This window comes from Polistes canadensis, unplaced genomic scaffold (assembly GCF_001313835.1).
Source record: "Polistes canadensis isolate GaletaPanama2010 unplaced genomic scaffold, ASM131383v1 scaffold_115, whole genome shotgun sequence".
NCBI lineage: Eukaryota > Metazoa > Arthropoda > Insecta > Hymenoptera > Vespidae > Polistes > Polistes canadensis.
The window spans coordinates 330,523-356,459 of NW_014569662.1; the positions used below are offsets into that span (position 1 = coordinate 330,523).

The 25,937-nt window shown below is 38.9% G+C and overlaps 1 protein-coding gene across 2 annotated transcripts in view; it reads left to right on the plus strand.

Annotated features, from left to right (window-relative positions):
- The window catches only part of LOC106787804 (Krueppel-like factor 3), a 222,528-nt gene that overhangs the window by 97,145 nt on the left and 99,446 nt on the right, over positions 1-25,937 (plus strand). For both annotated transcript variants that reach the window (XM_014750481.1, XM_014750482.1), the window contains exon 4: positions 3,358-3,532. In XM_014750481.1, the coding sequence (XP_014605967.1) occupies positions 3,358-3,532 (175 nt within the window). The remainder of the gene's footprint in view (positions 1-3,357; positions 3,533-25,937) is intronic.

A 25,937-nucleotide genomic window follows, 5' to 3' on the forward strand; every position in this document is an offset into this window, starting at 1 on the left:
CCGTAATTAGTTTTACAATAGTATGAGATATTTTCGTTACACTCGTATCACAATCTCTTTCTTTAATTTTAACTTTTTCTCGAATTTTTGTGTATTAGACGTCTGAAGGAGGAGAAGGTGGAAGAGGTGGGGAGGAGGAAGAGACGAGACGGCACGGTTAAGCACCCTTCTCTTACATGATATCAAACTGTCGAGAATTCTACGCTCTGTATGTGTGTTATATGTGTGTGTGTATATATATATTCTCTTGATATTATATACGTATATTCGCGTATACCTACATACGGGCTGTCTTTGAAATTATCGGCAAGATCTACCGTAGCCGAAGATAACTACGAGTTATTACCAAGATAGGCCTATTATATATTATACACGGTTTCTTTTTATTATCCTTAGAAAGGATGCTTTCTGTACGCGTCTATGTACCTTCTTCGTTCGACGATCTTGCGCATCATCCGGGATCATAGTTAAGCGTCGATGTAGACATTAACATGGGGGATATGGTGTTTATAGAGCAATTTTGGAATTAGTAAATTAGTTTGTCCGTAAGGATCTACAACTCGTTAGTTTTCTTCGATTTACCAGATAATTTGTCCACACCCATTTTGTTTTTCTATTTATAAATGTCATGTAATTAATAATTATTTTGTTAAAATATTATGAAACATATATAATTTAGAAAATATTGAAATTATTTTTCTAAAGTTTATCTCTAAGATACCACGTAGCAATTAATTTCTTTCAAGTTTTTCATTTCACGTAAAGGAAATTAAAAGGACACGCATATATTAAATTGATTACGCGTCATTAATGATGCAATCGCTTTTCTCTCCTGCCCCCCCCCTCTCCCCTTCGTCCTCCTGTTTTCCACCCGACCATTCGTCCTGTCTCTATCTATCTTCGTATATAACATCGTATATGATGTAAAGCGTTATTAGCGATTTAATAAACCTAATTAACTCTAGCGCGGAAAGTATGAACGTTCCGAGATATACGCGTATCTATCAGCCTATCGAACGTTCCCAGTAACGTAGAGACCGATGATGGTAAAAGGGCGTTGACCTGATAACGGTTTAAACATAAATTATCGATCGGTGGGAGGATTGCTATGATCATAATTAAAAGTTATTCCTTTTACATTTTCTTTTTCTCCTCGCTTTTTGTCGCGATTAAATCTTTGATTTGAAATAAATATATATGTGAAGGTGATAAAGGATTCACGTAATATCGATAAATGTATGTAGATAGATGCTACGTTAAAACAGTCAGAGTAATTAAATTAATTCTAACAGGACTCGTCCAATCGGAGATTGCCTAACAACGAATGATTGATGAACTTTACATTCTCATTATGACTCGCTACTGTGAGAACGTACGTATCGTACGTGAGCACCTCACACACGCAACTTCGTAGCCAGGAACCATTAAGAACAGTTTATCCGTTCTTTCATTAGTCATCACGGATTTAATACCTAGCTTGATTTTATTTATCGAAATGCGCTTCCCCTTTTCCTTATCGTTCAATAAATCGTTTCGTTAGGGAATCATTGATCCAACCTATCTCGAGAGAGAGAGAGAGAGAATTAGTATTTAAAAGAAATTTATAAATATATTATGAAGAGAAAGAGGGAGAGGGAGAGAGACAGAATATTGAATTATCTCTGGAAATAGTATTAGATTCGATTAGAATCGTCATCGATCTGGGTATCAAGCAGAAAGCGAGTTACGCGAGTGGAATCGTTAATGCATCTGTCGTCTAACCGAAAATACGAGAAGCCTCATCGTTACTCATTCCGCGACGTTCGTGAATAAGAAATTCGTTCGTCGAGTTTGTATGTACTTTCTAGAAATGAGAACGTCGACATGGGCGTGTCTCGCGTGCCGAATGTCTCTTTTTCGGAATTGATTTGCAACGGAGGCACACCGACTAGCTATGACCTCGCCGCCGACATGGACAATGAATCTCATCTGCGATTCGGACCGCGAACATAACATCGCGAGATTCTCATTTTCATTTTTTTTTTCACAGAAAAACTCGGAAATACTTTCAAATTTAACGCATTGACATGCTTCAAACGATTATTCGAATTAATATATAATTTATTTGTAAGTCAACGTGTTAATTAAATTCGAAATTTAATTGATTGAAAAAAAAGGATATTTATTAAAAAAGACGAGTAAAATTACGTTCCACATACGTCTTATTGTTCGTTAATCTTTAATCGTGTGTAGATATATACGCATGCACGATAGTTGGAAGTTACGTTATTAGTTTCGTATCGTGTTTCGCGACAAGAGAGCCATTCGTTTCGTTCTATGACATGTATATTGCAGGGACAGAATGCGATCTTTTCGCCTTCGTGGATATGGCCGCGGCATTCCCACGTTTCGTTAGGGCATTACCTCCGAACAATCGCGTTCGAAGCCAGCCTCCGTAAATCCGATCTTCTCGTCCCCGAGCGTTTTGTAAATCCGATACTGCCATGATTTAACGTCACCTTCTGTCTTGAATTTTAAACATTATGTCCTCGCATAGGATTTACCTTTGTTTGCCTGTTTATCAAACCTCGTTTTTCTTGGAATAGATATTTTTTTCATAAAAATCAACTGAATAGAAAAATAATTGGCAAGTTGAAAGGAAGATTAAGAAAAACGCGATGAAAATTGGTTCCATCGCGCTCTTAGTCATTGATTATTAATTCGATCGGTCATTAAGCGATTCACGGTAGAACGAAATAGGGTAAGGTAGATAGGAAAGGGTATGGGCAGAGGTAGAACTCGGTCTGAACCTCGTGGGAACTAGTCGTGATTAGTCCACGTCAATTCCGACGCTAGTTATGCTAATTGCGCGAAAGCACTTCGCTCGGGCTACCAAGCATCGAGAGAGCTCACGGTTCCACGATAGAGATAGACCAGGTACCGAAGGTAAAACCTTCGATCGACTATCGATTTACCGTGGTCGCTCCTTTGAAAGGTTTTAGGGGTTCAGTTTCACTCAGAGTCTGATATGTACGCAACAAGATTGAAATATTACCTTGGATAAATTTATGTGAGTATCCGTTTTCGGATTTTTCATAAGACTTTCCAACATATTCATCGATTAGTTGTAAATATAAGAGGTAGGAGTGGAATATGTAGTATATATGTATAAGATATTTTATAGAATGAGTAATAACGACGATATAAAAATGTATGCAAATGATGAGAAAATGGATACGACGGTACACATTTGGTATATTATGTTAATATGTTACGTGATTAAATTATTCATTGCGATCGATAAAGGGAGAAAATTATTTGGTAGTAAGTAAGAGCATTACGTAACGGTCATATTAATTGATTGCAATATAATTTTAGGCGGCGGGACCCCCGGTGCAGCTGGAACCAGTGGACCTGTCCGTGAAAACTCCCGTGGTGTTGCAGGTGCCTCGGTATAATCCTGCAGTAATAATTAGTGCCGCTGCAAGAAGAGTACCTTCACCTTCGACAACGCCTACACCACCACCAGCATCTCTCTACGTCTCTTCAACCGGTGAGTAGGACGATAACCTTTACGTTTCATTCGCTTTACAATTGTTTTTAACAAAACCTTTTGGAAATAGCAATCAAAATGATCCACGGGAAGGATTGATGCAACGTAGAAAGAAAACTTTGCTTTTCGAAATTCCACGTTAGAGAGAAGTCGATATATTCGAATCATTTCAATACCGATCGAAGAAAGTCCCTATTGGCTATTCCTTCGCATGCCTATTCGCGTTGAATACTTACATAACAGCATATCCACACACGCGTCATATCTGCGGGTGTATACGCGGAATACCGCGCCTCGAACGTGCCTCGAACGTGCCTACAACCAACCTTCGATTCTCGCTTATGGCTAAACCATAGAGATCCGCGCCGATTGCTTTGCTTTATGGGTTAATTATGTTGTATTTTTTTAATTCTCTTTTTCCTTCTCACTTTAACGTCCATTATATGGAAAATCAGAGAGTGTCCATCTCCTTCTCTCTCTCTCAATACAAGATTTGCTTTACCTTCACCTCTACGAACTGAAAGGGAACAGAGAATGTTCCTGTGTATACCTTCGAGATATCTTAACCTTCTATTTTCAAAGCTTTTTAATCTTCTCCATGTGATTTCCCATTCGAGGTGTAGAAAAAGTCAGCTCGTTGCTTCTTGCCATTTAGGTGACTCTCTTTAAACGTCGTCAACCGATCGATACACGCAAAATCCTTCCGACTCGCATATTCGAACATCGCGCGAGAGAATTCTCGGTTATTTTTGTTTCTTTCCTTAAGATTATGGTTTTAACGATCGAATATACTGTAAATGGTGTAGGAAATTCTAGGCACCCTTCTTTCGAACGAACTAAAACTATTCAATTGTATCGTACGTTTATGAGATTTCATCCTAATGGATTTGTGGAATTTGTTCATTCAATCATTATACTCTGAAGGAACAAAAAAAAAAAAAATCAAAAATAATTATGGAAAGTCTTTAGAGCGTAGACACGCTAAAATGAATTTAAACGATTAATGGATTCGCAATTACCCAAAGTATCTTCCATTCTATTTCTCTGTATCTTTCTGGGCCTAATGCGAATAAGAGAACGCTCTTATTTTTTTGTCGTCTCTTTTAAAATGGCCATAAAACGAGGCTCAACTCGAATAGCTCGAGGCAATTCGAAGTTCGGCAAGGAAAAGAAAAAAAAAACAGGAAAAAAAAGGAAACAAAAAAAAAGGCAGAAAAGAAACACAACATCTGATATCACTCGAAAGAAGCATGGTCGTCGTGCCGATAAAATAGCGCGAGACGTGGAACGAATAAAAAAGTGGCTCCTCCGGAGAGGAGATCGAGCGAACCCAGGTACGGTACATTTAATAATTTAAACCGCGAAATCGGCTGTCGTGAGCACGAACCACGCCTCATTTTTATTACTTACAAGTTTTTTTCTCTCTCTCTCTCTCCGGAGAAAAGAAGAAGGAGAAAGAAAGAATGAGTGAGAGAGAGAGAGAATGAAGGAGAAAAGATTCTCGTTCGAGTAGCTACCGCAATTCATATCCATTTGTGGATTAATGATCTACAAGGATCCATGCAAAATGGAATTCGAAGACATATGGGTCTTTTCCTTCTGGGCATGTTTATACGAATTCGTTGATGAAATATTTAATAATTAAATATCCAAGCAATTTATTCTTTCAATACTTATTTGGAAAAACTAATCCGATCTTTAGTGAAATTTATTTGTGTTTCAATTTTGCAAGATTAAGATGATAGGATTAATAAAAAATATGTTAACCGCTTTCGTAACGGTACGGTGACACGAAGTTTCACTCGAATGTCTAACTAACATAAGCTCGATCTCGGCACGATACTAAACGTTCGAAGTTGAATCGAATCGAATTGGATTCGAGACGAGGACGAGGACGAGGATGAGAATGAGGATGAGGATGCACCCTCTCCGTTCTCTATCGACGTTCTATTGTTTTCACTGTAAATACTGCTAGCGATCTCCTGCGGCGATATAATACAAGCAGATATTAAACATCGACTTTAAACATCGACTGGACGATTCTCTCTAACCCGCCGCCTCTTCCAACTTCAGCACCGTTTCTATCGTCCTCTAAGCGGCCGTTTATAACGGCTAAAGTCCGTTTCCCTGAACGTCTATAAATCCCAGCTCGGTGGCTATCGGAAAATTCCGATCGTGTGTGGATACCATATAAGTATATATGTACATATATGTGTGTATATACATATGTACGTTGGTGAATCAGCTGAATCTCTTTCTCTCTCTCTTTCTCTTTCTTTGTACCTCTACCTCCTTTTCTTTTTCTTTCAAAGCCCTTCCTACGAACCATAGGAACTTTGATCTTCGTTTTACATATCGTCGAAGATAAATCGATGTGGCCTCCTTTCGATATGATTGACCGGATAAGCTTTCTATATAATATGTTTATACTATATATATATATATGTATATTATATAGAAAAAATTCCTTGCGAAAGATAAACCGAATTTAGCAGTTTTTTTTATTATACATTTTTTGTTGTTTAAAGTAACGCGTGAAAGTCTAGATCGATTCAGGAATGAAATAGTCATAATTAAGAGCTTTCTAACCGTCTACGAGGACCATATATGATAAATGAATCTTCTTCTTTTGGTGTCACCATTAAAAGTCCTCGTACTAACAAAAATGACGATCTTTCATCGGATTAACAGAGAAGAGACACGTTCTTAACGTGTTTTGCGTTTCTTTTAGAAAAGTCTGACGAATAAATCGTGTTTATAATAAATCGCAGATGTAATTAAGATTCGTGAAGATTAGTTTGTCGAAGTTCTTTTTTTAAAGGACTTAATACTTCTCGGTCGAAATCTGTGACTCGAAGAGAAGAAAATTAATCTTCCTATCTGGCGTTATATTCTTTCAATGTGTTCTGTTGTTTTATCGTTTTCCTTTCTTTTTTTTTTCTTTTTTTCTTTTTCATTATTCATTCATCTATAATCGTGCACTACTATACACAAACCAAATCCATTAACTCGTTCTCGTTTTTTCTTTCTTTCTTTCTTTCAGTGTTTGATTAAAACATCAATTTGAATGAAATTTTCGAAAGTCTAGATAATTATCTCGCGAGATGATTTCAATTATTTTTCATAATGATCCATATTTACTTATTTTATTTTTCTTTCGAGTTTCACAACGGAGAAGAGTACACAGAACGAGTAGACTGTGGACTGTTATATTCCGTTGGGAGTCGGATAAAGTCGAGGCTCCCAGAGTTTGATTGTCTTTGATTAATTACTCATTCCGTTTCTCGACCGACGGAAGCCGACGAAGCGAGTTTGCAATCTAGATAACGCGTAACCGTATTAACGGTCCGGCGTAATCTTTTTGTCTTTCAAAGAGAATATGACGTAGCTCGATGCTTACCTACCAGATCCATAGAGATAACTAACAATTCAACGCGATTTCCCAACTTAAATTTTCATTTTAACATAAAATAACCATTTTGAAAACGTCACGTTTATGATTTAACAGATAATTTAGCGTTATCTACTATTATTTTTCATAATTCATTATCTTACATCATTCGTATTATTGCATTAAATACACTTTTATTTCATAATTGTAAGTATTTGAAAAAATCATTCTAGATATTAGGTATAGGTGAATTTAAAAAAAAATAACACGACGAATACACCTTTCCAATCATACCGAATCTTTTTCTTTCTCTCATAATCTATCTAATTCTCTCTTTCACAAACGCATAGAAAATCTAAAGAAATACCCTAGAGATACGAGTTAATCGTTCACAGCACAAGCTCTGTCATTATACACCCACACGTTCTAAAGGAAGAAGAGGAAGAGTAGGACAACACACACCGTGGGTCATTTACAGGGCAAAGATAATGTTAAAGCGGAAGAGGAATTGCATTATTCTCGCGAGCAACATATTATTATTATTACCATTATTATTATAAAACAAAATAAAAACGTTGTGCACAGATGGAGCTTAAAAAAAAAAAAAAGGGCAAATATGTAAAAAGCATTGGAAAAAGGGTTGAAATTCGGCGTGAGTTAATCGTTATCAAAAAGGAGGTTGGTTATACTGGCGGCGTCGTGTTTCGACCGATCGAGATAAATCCCTTCTCGAATGGTAAAACGATAATCGAGAAGGTCTCCTCAGGTGAGCCCCTCGGTAAAACGAGTAGCAATAGGCAGCGGTCATATCGCGCGCTTCTACCATTCAACGATAGGATCTTAGATGCTTCCGTTCGTTGTATGCGTTCCTTCCTATCTTTCTATATATATATATATATATATACATAGATAAATATGTGTATGTGTGTATATGTTTGTGGTGGACGCGTGGACGTGGGGCGCGAGCCACGCCGGTTGTTACACGCCCGCACCGATTATCGTCGACACACTATCGGATCGGCGCCTCTGGCTCTCCAGCTCCTGTTCTTCCTCTCTCTCTCTCTCATTCTCTCACTTACTCTTTCTTTCTTTCTTTCTTTCTATCCTTTCATCTTTCTCCATCGTTATCCTTGATGCTTCTAAATCATGGTCGTTAGATATAATTTGATAATCTTTTAATCTCGTTGATATTTCATATAATATCATTTTTAGATTATTTATAAATTATATTTAAAATTATCGAGAGAACGTTATTTATACGTGTTACGAGAATTATATAGGTATACTTGTATGTTTACGTAAATTTATTGGTGGCCAAATCACGTGCAAGTTTCTTGTAATTGTTACACCATCCTCGTCCTCGTCCTCGTCCTCGTCCTCGTCGTTGTCGTTGTCGTTGTCGTTGTCGTCCTAGGGAATGGAATCGCACGGTATTTAACCGGGAATGCGAATTATGAAAGCGGCTCGTATTTCGTCGCGAAATTCCAACCGAGTCTCGACGACGGTTTCCTTCCGTTCGACAGAACGCCTGGTATTTGAAATATCTATGGGGGCCGGATTTACCACGGCGACCTTACTCGGTGAATAGAAACGCCTCTCAGTGCACTTGTCGTTTCTCCAAACTCAATGGCTATAAGGAAGGTGAGATTTTTCTTTTTCTTTTTTTTTTTTTGTGTGTGCTTTTTTTTTCTTTTTCTTCAGATCGTGCAGGAATTTTTGTAATAGTCTTGAAAAGATCGGTAAACGAACGATTCCGCAGATCGAGTAATTTAATAGGAGAAATTGTTCACACCTTCGAGGTGTCGGGTTTATTTTAGTTGACAGTTTTTTTTATAAACCATACCTAAAATACGAATGATAAAATTGTGCAAGAGATAGTAACTGTTGGAACGACACCAATGGATATTTACGTTTGTACGATCGTAAAAGGAGTCCTGCTCGACGCGTTGAGCTCGTAGCGCGTTCCAAGGACCAGATCGGTACCTTTTTTCCTTCTATCGAGACACCGCGTGACTTGTACAACGTAACCTTCGGCTATTCGAACAATTTTATTCTTTGGCCTATTTCTTACAACGTTTACGACGATAACCAAGACACCTCCTCCTCTCTCGGCTATCGATTCCTTGCGATAGTTTTTTTTTTTTTTTTTTTTCTTTCCTTTTTTTTTTTTTTTTTTTTTTTTTTTTTTTCTTAAAAGCGAAAGAATAATAGGATTTGATAATTACAGATCGCGACAACAAACTTTCGAATAAATGACGATCTCCTTGATGAGAGTATGAACCAGTTTGATAGAGTGCTTAATGTTTCTTAATGAGATTACGTTCGACTACGAGCCTCAAAATCCTTGACGTGCCCCCGGATCTAGAAAGTCTTCGTTGGATTGATTAGCAGACTCTCGTAACTTGGAGAAAGAGAAAGAGTCAAAGAATAAAGAAAGAAAGAAAGAAAGAGAAAGAGAAAGAGAAAGAAAGAGAGAGATATGCAAGTAACATACGTACAGCGATTGTATCTAAAGACGAGCTCGGACCAAGAGACGTACCCGTCTTCTTAAGAGGATGGATAAACGTTCACATAAGCACGCATATCTAAACACAAGCATACGTTCTTAGAAGAGCCCAGCCTCAACCCGGAACCATCTATCATTTCTTTTTCTCGCTGGTACAATGGCGTTAGGTTCCCTTGACATTATGTCTCCTTGTATATCCTCGGCCAACTCTGTTCACTCTATTAGAGTCCCGCATCGGCGATAGTCAGCTGACATTTCAAAGATCCAAGCCAGTCACCAAGATCATTGATCTTTCTATTCGGTCGATCAGGTGTACGCGTGTTAAACATAGATCCTATAACACGATCGAACTTGAAACATATTACAATTTGTAGATAAGATAAAATTTTTCTTATTTCCAATGTGTACGTGTATTTCCAACGATCATGGTGGTAGTAGTATTGGTGGTGCCGACGACGACGACGACGACTACGACGAAGATAGAGCATGATCGATAGCAACCGTCAAGCACGCACGTTAGCGGCAATTAAGCACGTATACTAATCGGCCGCGTTAAGGTATGTACGCCTCGTCTAAGTGGGGTGCTCTTCTCCGACATGGCGGGGGCGTGAGAAGTGCCTTAGCCCTGTGACCTTCCTGGCCCCAGGGGTACCTCGGTACTACTCTCCGTAGGTACTCTCTTGCTGTACCTACGCCATGCTTCGAGCCAAGGAACGAACGAACCGACTCAAAGATGGAGCGAGAAAGAAAAAGGAAAGAGAAAGAAAGCAAATGAAAGGGAGAGAAAGAGAGAGAGAGAAAAAGACAAAGATACTTCCCTCATAGAGTTCAAATACACGAGCAGTCCAATGAAATTTTGACACGTTCGACGTTTCGTTCGATCTTCGATCTTTCGACCTCGGATCGATATCCATACGATTTAGTCGTGGGAACGATCCCCATGAATCTCTTTTGCTAAACTTTTCAAAGCCAACTTTCTCCCCCTCCCTTTCTCTCCTCTCTCTCACCCTTCTTTCTTTTTCTTCGAAAAGATCGAAAGATCTTCAGATTTTCAGCCTCTTTTGGCGATTATTCGTCGTAACCACGGTGGACTCGACCTCCATGGCCCTCGCGAGATGCGGTAGGAGAGTTAACCTTTCAGGAATGACTATTTCATGGCCACTTCCTGGGTTCAATGCTCCTGCGATTTCTATGCAGGTTGGGTAAGCCTGACTCGCGCGCGCTCTCGCACGGACCTTCCACACTCCTATGCTCTCTCGCACGTATAGAGAAGGGAGATGGACAACGGACGAGACGGACGCTCACGAGGATGGCAAGGAAAATATATATATATATATATAAACTTACAGATCCACACAAATACATATATATATATTTACGAATAGCTAACACTGTGGTGGAATCGTTTTCTTGTATTTGGTACCTTGTATTTTGCTGCGTATATACGACGAAAGAAGAAGAAGAAGAGTCAAGGGATCTAACGCATTTATGGTTGTGTGTACGCTTGCATAATATTAGACCTTATGCAACCTGCCCTTCCCACACTTATCACTGCCTTCATCCTTCTCTTCTTCTCTCTCTTTCTCTTTCTTTCTTTTTCTCTCTTTCTCTTCCGGAGGGACCGAGCGGTGCCCTTGGCGATGCGCCCGAGGGTGGGGTGGCTCCTTTACAAGAGATGGAAGAAAGGAGAAGGGATGGACGGCTCGTGAGAGTAAAAGAGGGGGTTGGTGGAAGGTCTCGTCGGCTAAGTCAGCGGGGGTCAGAACGGAGATGCTCCGCGGTCGTGTCGGGCGGGGCTGCCCGCTCACGACTTGAACTATCGCACGCCCCCACTAGCACCACCATCATCCACCTTCCACGTCTCCATGGCCTCGGACCGTTTTCTCGTCTGGATAGTCTGGACGTTCGGTAAAACGTCCCAAAGAAACGTCTTACCGAAACTTTCATTAGATCGGGGACCATCTAACTGTTCAAAGTCACAAACAATGATACTGACAATCATATTATATCTATCCACCCATCTATTTTAGAAGATTTTCGAGTTGAAATATTTTCCAATGAAAAGTAATCTACCATGTCAAATTTGAGTTGACCGTTAGTCGATTAAACGAGCACGATCTTCGTGCCGATGATAGAGAACGTTGTAATCGAGCTTGGACCGTGACCAAAGCATAGGCGTTAAACTGCCGTGTAATGACGTTGCGTATGGTAACCATCCTCCTCTCTGTCTCTTGATCAAGAGAAAGATACCTTACGTCGTAAAGAGTATAGAAGAAAACAAAAAAGAAAAGAAAAGAAAAAAAGAAGAAAGAAATATCAAGGTAGAAGTTCCTTTCGTAAGAAAGAAAAATAAAAGGAAGGGCTGGATGAAGAAGGGGAGAACATGGAAAGCTTACGTACGTTCAACGGGCTATCGTAAATTGGCTATCGCAATAAACGCATTATCGCGTGGCATGACCACCTTTATCTCTCTCCCTCTCCCTCTCTCTCTTTCTTTCTCTTTTAGCCGAAGCGACGTGGTAGACAAGCTAAACAGGCCGTTTTGTGCAGTACAGCTGGCACCTGCTCTCGCGGTACGCTAGGCTACGTCACGTGCATTACCGAGAGGGCAACCGCGGAAAATCGACGTCCGAGAGGCGCACGTGGGACGCGTGCTCGAATACATCGAAAAAGATATGCGAATGATCGATCCTCGTATATATACAACCACAAACATATATCTATGCAACCAATCTACCAATTGTCGACTACGTGTCATACCGATATTATGATATATCTGATGATCAATAATTAACTAGATTTTTCTTCAAAATTATTAAATCTTTTCAAATATGTATTATTGCAGCACAGATGTATTAAAACATCATTGACATGTTGAGAGAGATGAAATTTTTTGATCTGACACATGTGACAAGTTAGAATAATTTCCATCAAAATACATGGTTAATGTTTTTCCTGACAATCTCGTTCTTAAAAATATTATAAAATGACGAGCAAGTTCTCGTGCCCTTGGAAGTATCGATGCTTGACCCAGTAGCGCGGATCGAAGGACCATAACAACTCGCAAGTAGATAACATAGCCGAGAACTCGGTCGAAGTAAAGTCCGTGTGAGCTATCCTGCAGCTTTCGCGTATCGATCGTTGCACACACACACATGCATAGTCTCTACTTATCTTCTTCATTCGCGCTTTCGACCTTTCCTATTTTACTATCATTATGAGATAGTAGAAATTTAACTCGTGTCGGAATGCCTCCCTTCGAGTTCGCAGCCAACCCTGAAAAGATTTTGTACGATCGCCCTCGATTTCCAAGGGTCGCACGTTTCATCTTATTCCATCTCTATTACACCGAGAAAAGTCGAGAGTATTTTGAGAATTCTACGATCTAATGTAATCTCCCGGAAAGCAATTCTCACACGAGAAATTGCATTCGATTTCGCGCATGTATGTAAGTAGCAATATACAATATATCAGTTACATTGTATACAACAATTTCATCTTAACGTAAGTATTGTATTAAGAAAAATCGATCTTAGAAATCTTATTTTACTTTTATTGAATAAAATTTCAATTATTCGATCTCAACTATTCTCGTCGTGGAAACCATTGAATAATGTAATTACAATTGACTCGTTAATGTTGTCATTAAAATTGAAATCATTTCGAAGTAGGTCAGAGTAATACCACTTTAGATCCAAAGATGATGATGATGAGATGGAAAGACGCCCGTTAGCTAGGTGGACAGGTCCGATAATAGATTTATGCGATTTTATACGGTGTCTCGAGTATATGTATTTATATCTCGGCCGATGTTATCAGCATAAATCTCAATCAAGCTTGGCTTTTGATCGACTCCGCCACGAACCATGGCGTACCTTTAACGACTTGTCAGAATCTATATTTATCGTAGTTAGCGTGGATGATTGGTAACGGCGTCGATGGAGAGTTAACAAAACTATAGTCGAGATCATAAGTGTAAATCAGTCGGCGTAACGTTGGAAAACTTAGATAATATCGTTATCGGAAAGTTAGCGAACTATGAAGCGGTGAATGAAACAAAGACTTCTCTAATGGAAATAAATTGCAAAAAAAATAAAAAAAGAAAAAAAGAAAATGAAAGAAAAAAGAAAAAAATAAGTAATGCGCAAGAATAAAGCGTTTGAAACAAGCGTTAAAGGGTTAACGATCCAGGAGACCGGTAGGGAGAAAGTGGGCCCAACCGAGAAACGTCTACATGCATAGGCTCACATATAAATACAGATATAAATGATTTACGACTTCCTTCTGTGCTGACCGACTCGTTCTTCGGTGGGGCCCAGCTTGGACGTCGCGGGGGTGCATAGACGTTGGAAGGCGAAATGGAAAGAAAGAGGGAGAGAGAAGTAAAAGGAGAAAGAGAGAAAAAGAGAGAAGGCTGACCTCGTACGGGCAAGCCACTGGTTTGCATATTCGCCACTGCATAGCCCGGTGGCGGATATACATCATGCATCCGCTGTGGTCCTTTGGAATCGTGGCGCAAGTGCAACGGTGCATCTACGTTGCATCCATGTTGCATCCACGTACCGCATCGACGTATATACCTGTACTGCTACAGCGTCGATACACTACGGAGAAAGAGAAGAAAAGAAAGAGAGAGAGAGAGAGAGAGTATCTCTCGATTCCGCAGACGGCGCTTCTTATATTCGTAGTCCGTTGTCTTTTCCCTTCGAAGCCAAAGAAGAGACTCACGATTCAGCGATAGCTCAAGCGAATTTGCATCTGTGGAATCCGTGGCGTGAGTATTGCGCCCTCCAACCCAGCTTGCTTGCTTGCTTGCTTACTTCTCTCTTTCTTTACAGAGAGAAACGAGAGAGAGGGAGAGAGGAACCTCGAGACTTTGTGTTTTCTTCTTTCTTCGGCGACGATTCCACGGGACTCTCTCTCTCTCTCTCTTTCTCTCATTCTTTCTTTTCCCCTCTCCCTCTTTTATTTTATTCTTACTCGATAACTCTTAGAGGAAAGTGGACTTTCAATCGTGACGACAAGGTGTGTAAGTAAGTATTTCCTTAGTAACACGCGCAAAGAAATGTAGGGCGCGTTTGTTAAATCTTAAGACCTAAAACGAAACGCTTGTATTAGGGCGAGAAAGGCCACGCGAACTTCCTTTTACCTGTCGTATCTTATCGAACAAGATCATAGATATGGCTACTTCCTCTAGCAAGGATGGGAGGAGAAGGGCTATAGAGCTAGCTAGCTGCTAATAGACCACCTTCTCTTCGTGAGCGAGCCTATCTCAAACTGGCCTTCTTCTTCTCTCTCAGGATCTTAGCGCCTCTCCAGTCTCCTAGCCATCTACATACATACAACCACGATCCGATGGTTCCCATAGCCAACCACCCTTCCTTCTTCTTCTTCTTATTCTTATTCTTCTTCTTCCTCTTCTTCTTCTCTCTCCATTTCTTAGCTGGGAACATAGTATCACGGATTTCTCGTTACCACCTTACTGTATTCTTCCTTATCGCATGCGAGCCGAACGATTAACGAGAGGACTCGATAGCGTGACGAATCCAAAACGTTAGAAAAATGTCGATAAACTTCTATCATATATTTCCGAATACTATATCTTCCCCCTTTAGGATATATACACACCGTATTATAATATCATACGATTAAGTTACTTACGTTGATTGGACTTCTCAATAAGTACTAATGAATTTTGTTGTTTCTTTTGATATTTCTCTTCCGTGTTTGTTCGAGGAAACAGAGCGACGCGCCGATATCCGCTTATTATACACGGGACGGCTAATGGGAAATCAGAGTAATGACTCGCGAATAACCTTTATCGACGGCATAACGAATTTACTATTACGTCAGATAGTTATCATTACGAGTGACTCGTGATTACCAGCCCGATGTACTCTCTTTATGGGGTGCGGGTACTTCCCACGAGGCTGCTCGGTCGAGCCAACTCTTCTTGGCTTGGCTTGGCTTGGCTTAGGTTGGCTCTTCCATGCGAGCTAATCTCTTAGCCGTGTTCGCGTTTACCTGCTCCTATGTGTATGTCTATGTCTATCTAAGAGATAGAAAGAGATAGAAAGAACTAACGTTCAGTACTTTGTCCCTTACACCGTTCTGACGAGAAGGTATACATGCTCAAATACATTGATTTACACTTATACACGCGCTTACACGCATACGGATACTCTAAACGCATCGATACGTTGCACCGTCTCGTGTATTATACGATGCCGGCAGCTTTGACCGTCTTCAAGCAAGCCTCACGAATTAGCGCGAACCCTTGCAGGATCATTACGCATCGCCACCATGTGCGGATCGTACGATTAATAAGCGCATCGATCCCTACGACGTTCTTCTCTTCCGCCGTTAATAAGATATTACGACTAATGAAGCAATTAGAGGACCCCTTCGATGAGCTTGCAAGTAGATAATATGATTATGTTATTGCTTTCTAGAGTTATAAGTCTTTTTTTAGTATACAAAAAACACACACACACAATTGCGTTATTTGTTTCTTATTTCTTCATTTGCAAATATTGTATAGATAATATTGAAGACTAATTATTTAAAAAATATGAAGAATATTTATTAATAGAAAATCGAACGTCGGATATTGAATTTTTAATAATTATAATTTGATAATGAAGAGAGAGAGAGAGAGAGAGAGAGAAGAGAAAATTATCGTAATAATTAAAACAGTTAGATCAACGAAATAAAAGATATTCGTTATTCGTCATTGACTTATTGCAATGGTAATAATCAAGTGCCATCATTAAATATCTTCTATAAACAAAGTTTAGTGTTACTTGAAGACGTCGTACTCAGCAGCTTAACGGATTCCGAGAATATTTCTCAACGTAACTGCTGTCATAACATTTGACATTGGATGATCGTTTATTATACCAAATTAAATTCCACGGAATTCTCTCGTTAAAGTCGAGGCGTGTCGATTACTTACAGCAAAACAGCCGACCGACGTTAAGCAATTCGAAAATGAAAATCTGCGTGTGGTCTTGAAACCAATCCCCAAGTCAGTTACTTTGATCACCGTTGGAGGCTTCGAATTTCCTTCATTTCGTTTTAAAAAGTCATCCTCCTTTAACCATAAACGAGAAAATAACATAAAGAAAAAGCAAATTAACTATCAAACTTAAAATAATTCCAAATTAAATGGATAAATTATATTTAAAAAAAAAAACAAAAAACAATCATACATATGAATTTGATGTTGCATGTAATAAGAAATTTAAAGAAATTACTGGCTGTATCCAATTAGAATTTTAATTTAATTTTAGCTGATAGAGGATAATTCAGTGACTTTTACTCACTCACTCTCTCTCTCTCTCTTCTTGAGAATTTGTATCTTGTTGTTTATACAATGCTGTGTCGTTAGTGTAACCACTTTAACGTAAGAATATTACATACTTGCACATGTATAAAAATAAATACTTAAGTACATAGATTTTACTTGTGCACACGTATGATATACGAAATAGAAGTAATCTCGCTTCCGTTCGACGTGATAAACATTTAAAGGAGGAAACACACCTATAATTATACATGAGGTTGCGATTGTTAGATGGAAATTATGTAAAGTAACGGCGCCTATCTGCGGGATAATACGCGGAACAAATTGAGTCATCGCTGCACGGCTGTTTACGACGGCGCATATAATTGGTGCGATCTATAAGCGTGCGCGTTCATGCGAGCATTCAAGATAGGAGCCATTGTCTAGTGGCTAACAATTGGTGGTGGTGGTAGTGATGGTAGGAAAGTAGGAAGGTAGGATGGTAGAAAAGTATAAGGTGTTGGTAAAGTTGCGTTCAAACAAATTCCCGGAAGACTTGTAAACCCAAAGGACCAGACCGAAAAACTGACCGACGAAAAGAGGCGTCACGATTATGGAAAGTTGTCAGTGCTTGTCGAGGATGAGTTTGGGTTAACCAAAAACTTTCGCTGAGGCCGTGATCGAAAATTGAAGTCACGTTCGGCGAATCCCTCGCGGCGGCGCTATTCAAGGCGTGGGTCTTTGAGAGCAGGTGGGTTGGCTGACTGGCTTGCTGGCTTGCTTGCTTGCTAGCTGGTTTGAATGTGTAAATGTGCTGCATGTAGGAAGAGCCGTGCCGCACAACGCATCGTGGGAGTAAGTCTTGAATCCTTATGGGATCGCGTGTCGAAGTGTGGAGGCACGTCGCTGTTCGCGTGATGATTCCCCTTGGCCACCTCGAAGAAGTGTTTCCACGATCGATAGGCGAAAAATTGACGAGTTTCTCCGCGAAGTGGGTCCTCTTCTAGGTGACCGAGGGGTCGTCGTCCTCGACTACAACTAAAGACAGAGAGAGAGAGAGAGAGAAAGATGGGGACGAATAGATCGGCCTGTGATGTTAGGGAAAGGGAGAAGGTGAACGAGAACGCGCGAGCGCGAGAAAGAAAAAGTAAGAGAGAGAGAAAGAGAGTCGTAGACTGGGAGACCCCTTCCGACCCTGCCAAAGACCCTACGGTGAACCCCACCCGAGGCGAGAGGTCACTCACCTATCCCTATCTCTCTCAATCTCTCTCTTCCTCTGTCTCTCTATCTCTGTTACTCTATAGACGCTCTCTTATCAGCCGCAACACAACAGGCTAATTATGGCTGATGATTACGTATCTACCAGCAGGTTGCATGCGTACATTCGTTTATAATACAATTCTCTATAGATCTGTGTACATATACAATATATATAAATATATATGAGCCATGAATGTATTCGATGTTCTTTACGTGGCTTGACTTTGATTCTCTGTCCCGGACCTACCCGCATCGCCAAGGAATTGACACTTTACGAAAGCACTGCTGTGTTGTGCTTTGTCATTACCGTGAATACGGCGCGTGCGTCAACTTTGTCCTCTTCTCTCTTGGACACGAAGACGAGCCGAGGATCGATACGCGATACGAGAGAGAGAGAGAGGAACACGAGTTGTCCTAGGCACCGACCACCACCTTCCCCTTCCTTCCCGTTAAATGCTTTATTCTACCTCTCGCTTATTTTACCTTAGGGCTAAACCACCGTAATTTTACACCTGCGGTAATCTATAAGAATTCGAGGAAATCTATAATGATTTTATTAATGTGTTCTTAGAACTTATAAAGATTTCTCTTTATTTCCTTATGATTACCCTATTATTTTACTGGTAATAACTTTCATCGATATATTAAAACAAGAATTTATCTTTTATTTTAGCATATCCCTTATACGTGACATTCTTTGTTCCTTTTTTATCATTTGGAAAAGTAGTACATTCTTTTTTTACAGTTTCATTAATTTAATAATATATAGGTATATTAGAAATGTTAGAAAATAATTTCTATCACGTATCAGGTTATTGCATATACTTGGATAGATAAAAATGAACAAAGGTGTTAATTCCTTTTGACCTCGCCCTTTGCACGGCACTTGCACTTGCTTCAATTTTACGAGGGTGAATAGGACAATCCATTTGCAACGAATAATGTCTTAGAAGTTAGAGAGAGAGAGAGAGAGAGAGAGTTAATTACGTTGGCATGTCGTCGGTTGTTTTACGACGGAGCTTATTTCTAGAGGCAAGCATCCTCTTGACAAGCTTGCGCACCAAAGACCCGTGTACGCCTTCGCGTGCCACAGCACAATCGCACATTCGAACTACCTGGCTGATTTGCATCCGTGAATTCGCACGCAGAAATGTTCATTGCTAGTGCTTTCGTCACCGTTTCTAACGTGTTTCTTTCTCTCTATTTTTTTATTTACTTCTATTTCCTCTTTGATATTTTCATTTTGGAAGGAGTCATCAACCTTCCTACCTATGCTTTACGAGTATTACGTAAACGTTACTTCATTCGAATGCTTCTTTGGTACTCGACTACTCTCCCCTACTTTTTTTTTACAAGCTTAAGTTACTTGCACTTCTCGATCAACTCTAATTAAGATTTTCAACGAGTGACTGACTGTTGGATTAGATATCATTGCAAGAAAAGCTGAAAAAGGAGGAACGACTACTTGGTTATTTGTGTTCGACCATTTACGGAGAGATTCTCTTATTTGATTTGGACGACGAAAATCGGACATTTATTTTTTTTTAGAAATTTAGAAATTTATTACGTATTTATGAGGAATATAAAAATTGATCATCGACGATGACGATGACATTTTGGTTGTCTTATAAAGAAAAAAAAGATGAACACGAAAGAGAAAAAGAAAGAGAGACAGAGATATATAAAGAAAGGAACAAGTTTATATTACCATATATAGTAAATACCAACAGATCCCAAGAGAGCTATGCTAATCGGCTGAACGCGTCAAGGTTCTTCACGAACTTGGACTCTGTGCTCTGCTTTGGGGGTAAAAAAACGCAATAAGACGGATGCAGATAAGAACGTAGACTAACTTCTCTCTCCTGTATATGGCTGAACACATTCACTATACTCGACTAGTTTTACTCCTTCTTATTCGTTCACCGTTCTTCCCTATTTCCGAGGACGATCTCCCACGGTGCTACTACTACCCAATGAACAACAATCAAACCTTTATACTTTTTATTCTAATCCGTTTACTACTTTAACATCACGTTTTATGTCACGAGATTAAAAAGATAATACTATTCATTAAAAATAATTACCAGCAACATTATTGGTCACGTTGCGAATACATACATCAATCGGATATAGAATATTTTTTATAATAAAAATAGAAAAAGTCTTGGATGCCTTGGAATCGATCTTTCGTTTCCTTCGAGGTCGTCATTTTTCTTTCTCCTTTTATCTTAATCGTTTCTATTTAATAAGAGAAAGAGATGGAAATATAAAGAGCATTAGGTATTTGCGTCGCGAAGTAATATCGTTAAAGTTATGCTTGGCGCCAAGTCTCTAAAGACTTGTTAGGCGAACGAGCAATGTTTAGATAGGCTTCGCGACCTTAATATCTATTTGATTAATCGCTCACGCTACGACGTTTACCTTAAACCTATTTTTCCGAGTTGACGCAGGACTTGACGACCTGTGTGAAATCATCAGACGAATCTTAATCTCTTCTTTATATTTTATTATACCATCACTTTTCAATCTACTATTTTCCTAAATACCAGGTCGATCTAACGCGAATATGGAATCTCTTAAAATAAATAAAATATAAATTTCTATCAGTAGAAAATAAAAATCAGTAATTCTAAAATTAGAAATCCTAGAATGAAAGAAAATGACAAAATGAATAATCAGAGGATTGTTACCTTTCGCATACCAAGGATTCACCTCAACTTACAAACGAGGATATCTTCCTCGACAAAGTGATTCGTGCAAGGAGCTTAGCGAGTTGGTTGTGAGAATGTTGGAAAGGTACGATACGAAAAGACATAGAAGTAGCAACAACAACGAGAACGACGAGGAGGAGAAGGAGGAGGTGGACGAAAAAAGACGATGGTGGTAGAGTAGCGATTCGCGTGTACACAAGTAAAGTTGATGGTGCGTGCGTAACGTCCGCGTTGGTTTTATCTAGGATCTGGATGTGTGGTCGCGTCCAAAGAGGACAGAGGAGGAGGAGGAGGAGGAGGAGAAGAGCGTCACGAGTTGCGTTTAAGACGCGCCGCTGTTACGAGAAACCAACAACGATAAATATTGCCGCGTGAATGCATGTTAATGAGCACCGGGGAGTAGGTACTGTAAGCTCGTGTAATCCTTATGCACCTAACTACACATGTTGTTAGAGAGAAAGAGAGAGTATGAAACATTTCTAGTTAGTATATTGGTACCACCACTAGCAAGGTCTCTTAAGAAACACCGTTTACAGCAAAGAACGACTCGAAGCTTTTCTTTCAAAAAAAAAAATGCGATAAGAGTCACTAACCAGTAGGATTTTTTCGTTACGTTTTAGATAGACAACTGTAACTGGACGTTAGCTTTGGTTGGCAGATATCGGTTCTCTCCATAGATCGTAAATCTCTTTTCTCCCCACTGAGAAGAAATATATTTATAGCAATAGTCTTTCTCTCTCTTTCTCTTTCTCTCTTTCTGCTTTTATTTGAAGCAAAGTAACGGCTCGAATTATCCACGAGTATCGACTTGTTTTTACCTTTAAGATCGAGGTGTTATGGTACTTCCATATGTAGACCGCCTCCACATTCAAATGCAAAATCTCAAAGGCGAAACGTTGAGAGTTCTCATATGGTTCGACTCAACGGGCTCTTGGACAACGTTTAACGACGATCTTACGCAAGGAATTTAACAATTACATCGTTCATAACGTTTACTTTATCATTATTCTACCTTTGACTTTGTCTTTTTCTAAGAAAACAAGAAAGAATGATTTCGGAAATCGAGATACAGGATACATAGGAGTATGGCTCGTAAAATCGTCCCTGTTTGCGACCGAGTTTACGTTCCTGAAGAAATCTAATAAAGACGATAAGATCGTTGAAAGAAAGACAGAAATAAAAAGTAAAATAAAGAGAAAGAGAAAGAGACGCGACTCGTTATGTTCTTTATACGCTTAACGTGTTTTCCCCTTTAGCTAGATATATGTATGTACGTAAGTATGCAAGTAACTTGCGTTGCATGTTTATACGTGTAAGTACATATTTACAAAAACATATATATATATACGAATGCTTGCTTCTAATCAGATGGGCGTTGCTATGTACGCGGAAAAGTTTCTCCAAAGGAAGAGGATGCGGGTGCGATAACTTGAACCTTTCTACAAGAGATTAGATTCGTGAATCCTTTAAGAAGAGAGAGATAGAAGTCTCCGAAGAAAAGATCAAAGGGCTTTCTGTTAAATTTAATTGAAATAACGTTTTCCTTCTTCTTCTTCTTCTTTCCTTCTCTCACTCACTTTCTTTTTCTCTCTCTCTCTTTCTTTCTTTCTTTCTTTCTTTCTTTATATGTACAAACATTTCTATATAAGAGCTGAAATGGTTATCGCTCATTTGTACGTCGCTTATATTGCGGTTAACGAGTCGACCGCAAAACCGATCGACTGCAAACTCGACTCTTGTTCGCACCGTACTTAAGTCCTATACACTACTGTTCCTGCTCTCTCAACTCTATTCCAAAGATTACTACTCTCCAAGAGGAAAATGATCGTTTCTATTTCGTCGATAGATTATTAGATCGTACGTTAGATCTTTCGATATAATCATTTCATTAAATCATCTTGATTTGATGATCGAATACGCGTCTTGTATTATTATATTTGTTATATACATATTGATATTACGTTCACTCTCTTGTGAATTAAATTACAAAGATATTTTAATATAATTATGCTTGGTAGATTTTTTTCTTCTTCCAACAGTAAAATAATGAACATAATTTTTTTCTAATGAAAGTTCTCAAGGCGCGAGTAAGATATATGAAAGAAAATCGATTAGAAATAGTTACTGGGAAGACGATGGGTGTATCTTGTATGTATGTATGTATGTATGTATGCGTCTACCGACAAAAGGTAAGACGATTAAGGCGCACCTGTGTGACCGCGAAAGACGTTCTCTCTCTAAGCAGAGTATGTATCTAATATAGGCTGTAGATAGATAGATAGATAGATAGATAGATATGTAGATGCAATGCATGAGCAAAATCCATTTACTCTATTAACCCTATCCAAAGAGAGTCCTGAATTCACCTGTAGTTTTCAAATCAACGAAAGATATCGCCAAATTTGCGAGACCTCGTTATCTCTGTATATTAATCGTTAAAATTTTATACTCCTTCTTTTTATGCTAATAAAACTCGAATTTCGAAAGTTGTAAAAACATATCGATGATTGTTTCATGACGTTCCTATATGATTTCTTTTCTTTCTTTTTTTTTTTTTCATAAATAATTTTAATAACATACTCGAAAAAGAATTTACGAATCGCTGGACGATCTTTAAGAAATTATAATACGTTTATGGATTTATCAATTTATATATGGATGATCTGTATAGATTGTAACTCGTATTTTTATTTCACGATAAAGATTTAAGATAATTCGCGTGAGATTTTAGATGCACACGCGTATATAGAACGATATTTCTTATTATTTTTAATCTTTTATATTCAAAGTATGAAGTAACATTTAATTAATCGGTCCATAGTACCCAATTAGTCGATCATATCTTAATTACTTAATCACCAACTGATTATATGTATGAATGCCATTCCCGCTTGGATATAGGCAATATATTTGTTAAGATATTTTAATATGAAGATAATTAAGATTTCTTACGTCGATATAAAACACGAAAGAAAATGTTGCGTTAACGTCACGAAACTAAGATAATGGCATACATTCTATATCTTTATCTTTTTTCATTTTCTCATATCTCTTTAGTTCACTTCTATATGTTCATTGATTAAATCTATGCTTATTAAGAGTTGATTTTTGATCGTTCGATTTGTTTCTAAGTCTCATCGAAGATTAACACGCTATATTATTAAATCGAATGATATAATCATTCAATTAGGAAGTTACCTTATCGAAAACGAAATCTTACGATCCTAAACTAGATTTTTGTTGTTTTCTTTCTAGTCTTTCTGTCTATCCTTCTTTTATTAGCTTCGATCAGAGAAACAAGAATCGAACTATCGAAGCACGTTTTAGTTCGATCATCTTTGGTGTTATATAACGAACAGAGGAGTCCGGCTTTTACAACGAGACGGCGAGTAGCAATAATTTATCGATAGGAGGTTCGAAGAGAGTGAGAGAAGTCCACACACACACACACACACAAGAAAGCTCCAGGGCCGAGGAGTACTCGCACTGCCGAGAGATTTAATTGTGTGCTTTCCCTGGTGCAACATGATTCACGTTGCACCTTCCGGTCTACAGCGTTGTAATCATTTCGAACATGTACCTACGAGAGATCGATCTACGAGAAACATCACGATTCCGCTTGGCCGGAGAAACTCGATCTTCGAGACAGTAGCAACGATAACGATTGCGGGATCCGTGCCGATGACTCTCAGATGGAACGAACTTTTCCTTGCCTTTATATTTGAACATACAATCTGATCTATCCGAGACATCGAATTGACTTACTTATTTTACATATACATTCATTTATTTTACAATTAGAATCTTCTTTCTAGATAATTACGTGGATCTATAAATGACGAAATTATTTTTCTTTTGTTCAAACGGGTACTTGGTTGGTTACTTTGATCGAACCGTTGAGATAATGAAAGAACTTACAGTATAAAAGAAGGAAAAAAAAGAAGTAAAAGGTTAAAAAAGGACTCAGTGGCACTCGAGCGATGCGTATTTCGCAAATTACGAACACGTCGGTTCGCGAAACACGTCTCTCGCTTACCGGGTGTACCTAAAAAGGCAAACACGGTTGGGACACGGTGGATCCCAAGGGGAAGACAAACGGGTTAACGAACCTTTACCACGGAAGGTGGTACTCGAGATTCTTTGCGTGCTTCTCGCGTTGTCCGCGAACGGCGCATTTTTTTTCATTGGCTCCTCTTTCTCCTCCTCTTCAACCTATCGTAATTGTTTCCGTTCGCGATGTTGCGCTGGCCTACAATATCGCTTGCTCGGCTTACACTTAATTAGAACGAAGGCGGGGTTAATAAATCACGGCGCGTAACATTTTCTGCATGCAATTAGCTCGGCTAATTAAGGATTACTTGCCGATACTTTGTCGAGTTAATACGAGAAAAAAAAGGCCAATCGATTCTTCTTATTGTTTTACACTCGTAAAGAGAGAAAGTGAGAGAGAGAGAGAGAGAGAGAGAGGAACTTTAAACGAGGACAAAAGACAAGTCCTTTAATCAGAGCACCTGTGTGAACGAGATTATAATTTAATTAAGTCTCCAAGACGTTCACCACCTTCCTCCTAAGATACTTTGTGAAAAGGGGCGTGGTGAGATCCTTCTTCTCCCATACCAAGTTCACGAGCTTTCGAAATGATTAATCGCTTCCAAGAAAAAGATACGAGAGTAATTAACTGCATATCTTGTCGTTGATAATAGTGCGTCATGTGCCATCTCGTGAAACCAGTTTTACCCATGATATTGTTGTTCCCTTTAAAATGGGTCTTATCTTCGCAAATTGAGACTCAATTTCTTCAATATCGTTCGAAGGATTCGACAACGCCTGACCCAATTGATTAGAAAAAACACAAAATGAGTAATTTATTTATCATCAACTACGACTCTCTTCGATAATATTTTCTTCTTTATGTACATACCATAGGTGCAATACTTTTCTCGGCATGATTCTTAATACCCATTAACTATATGTGCTATAACCATAAATCCGCTTTAAGAACATAGAGCCGACGCATCCAAAGCCATTTTATCTTCCTACGCGTATACGAGAGAACTAGAGTACCACTATGAAAAGAGGGATGTTAAGTCTATGACAAATTTTACTCTCCTCATCTGAGTGAGTCACGTTTCAACGTTTTGATTTGTAACTAAGATTTTAATAGCACGAACGACCAACGACTCTCACGTTTATGTTCTCTAATGTGAAACTCGCGTATGACGTTAAGTTCAGTTTCCAAGGTATTAAACAAC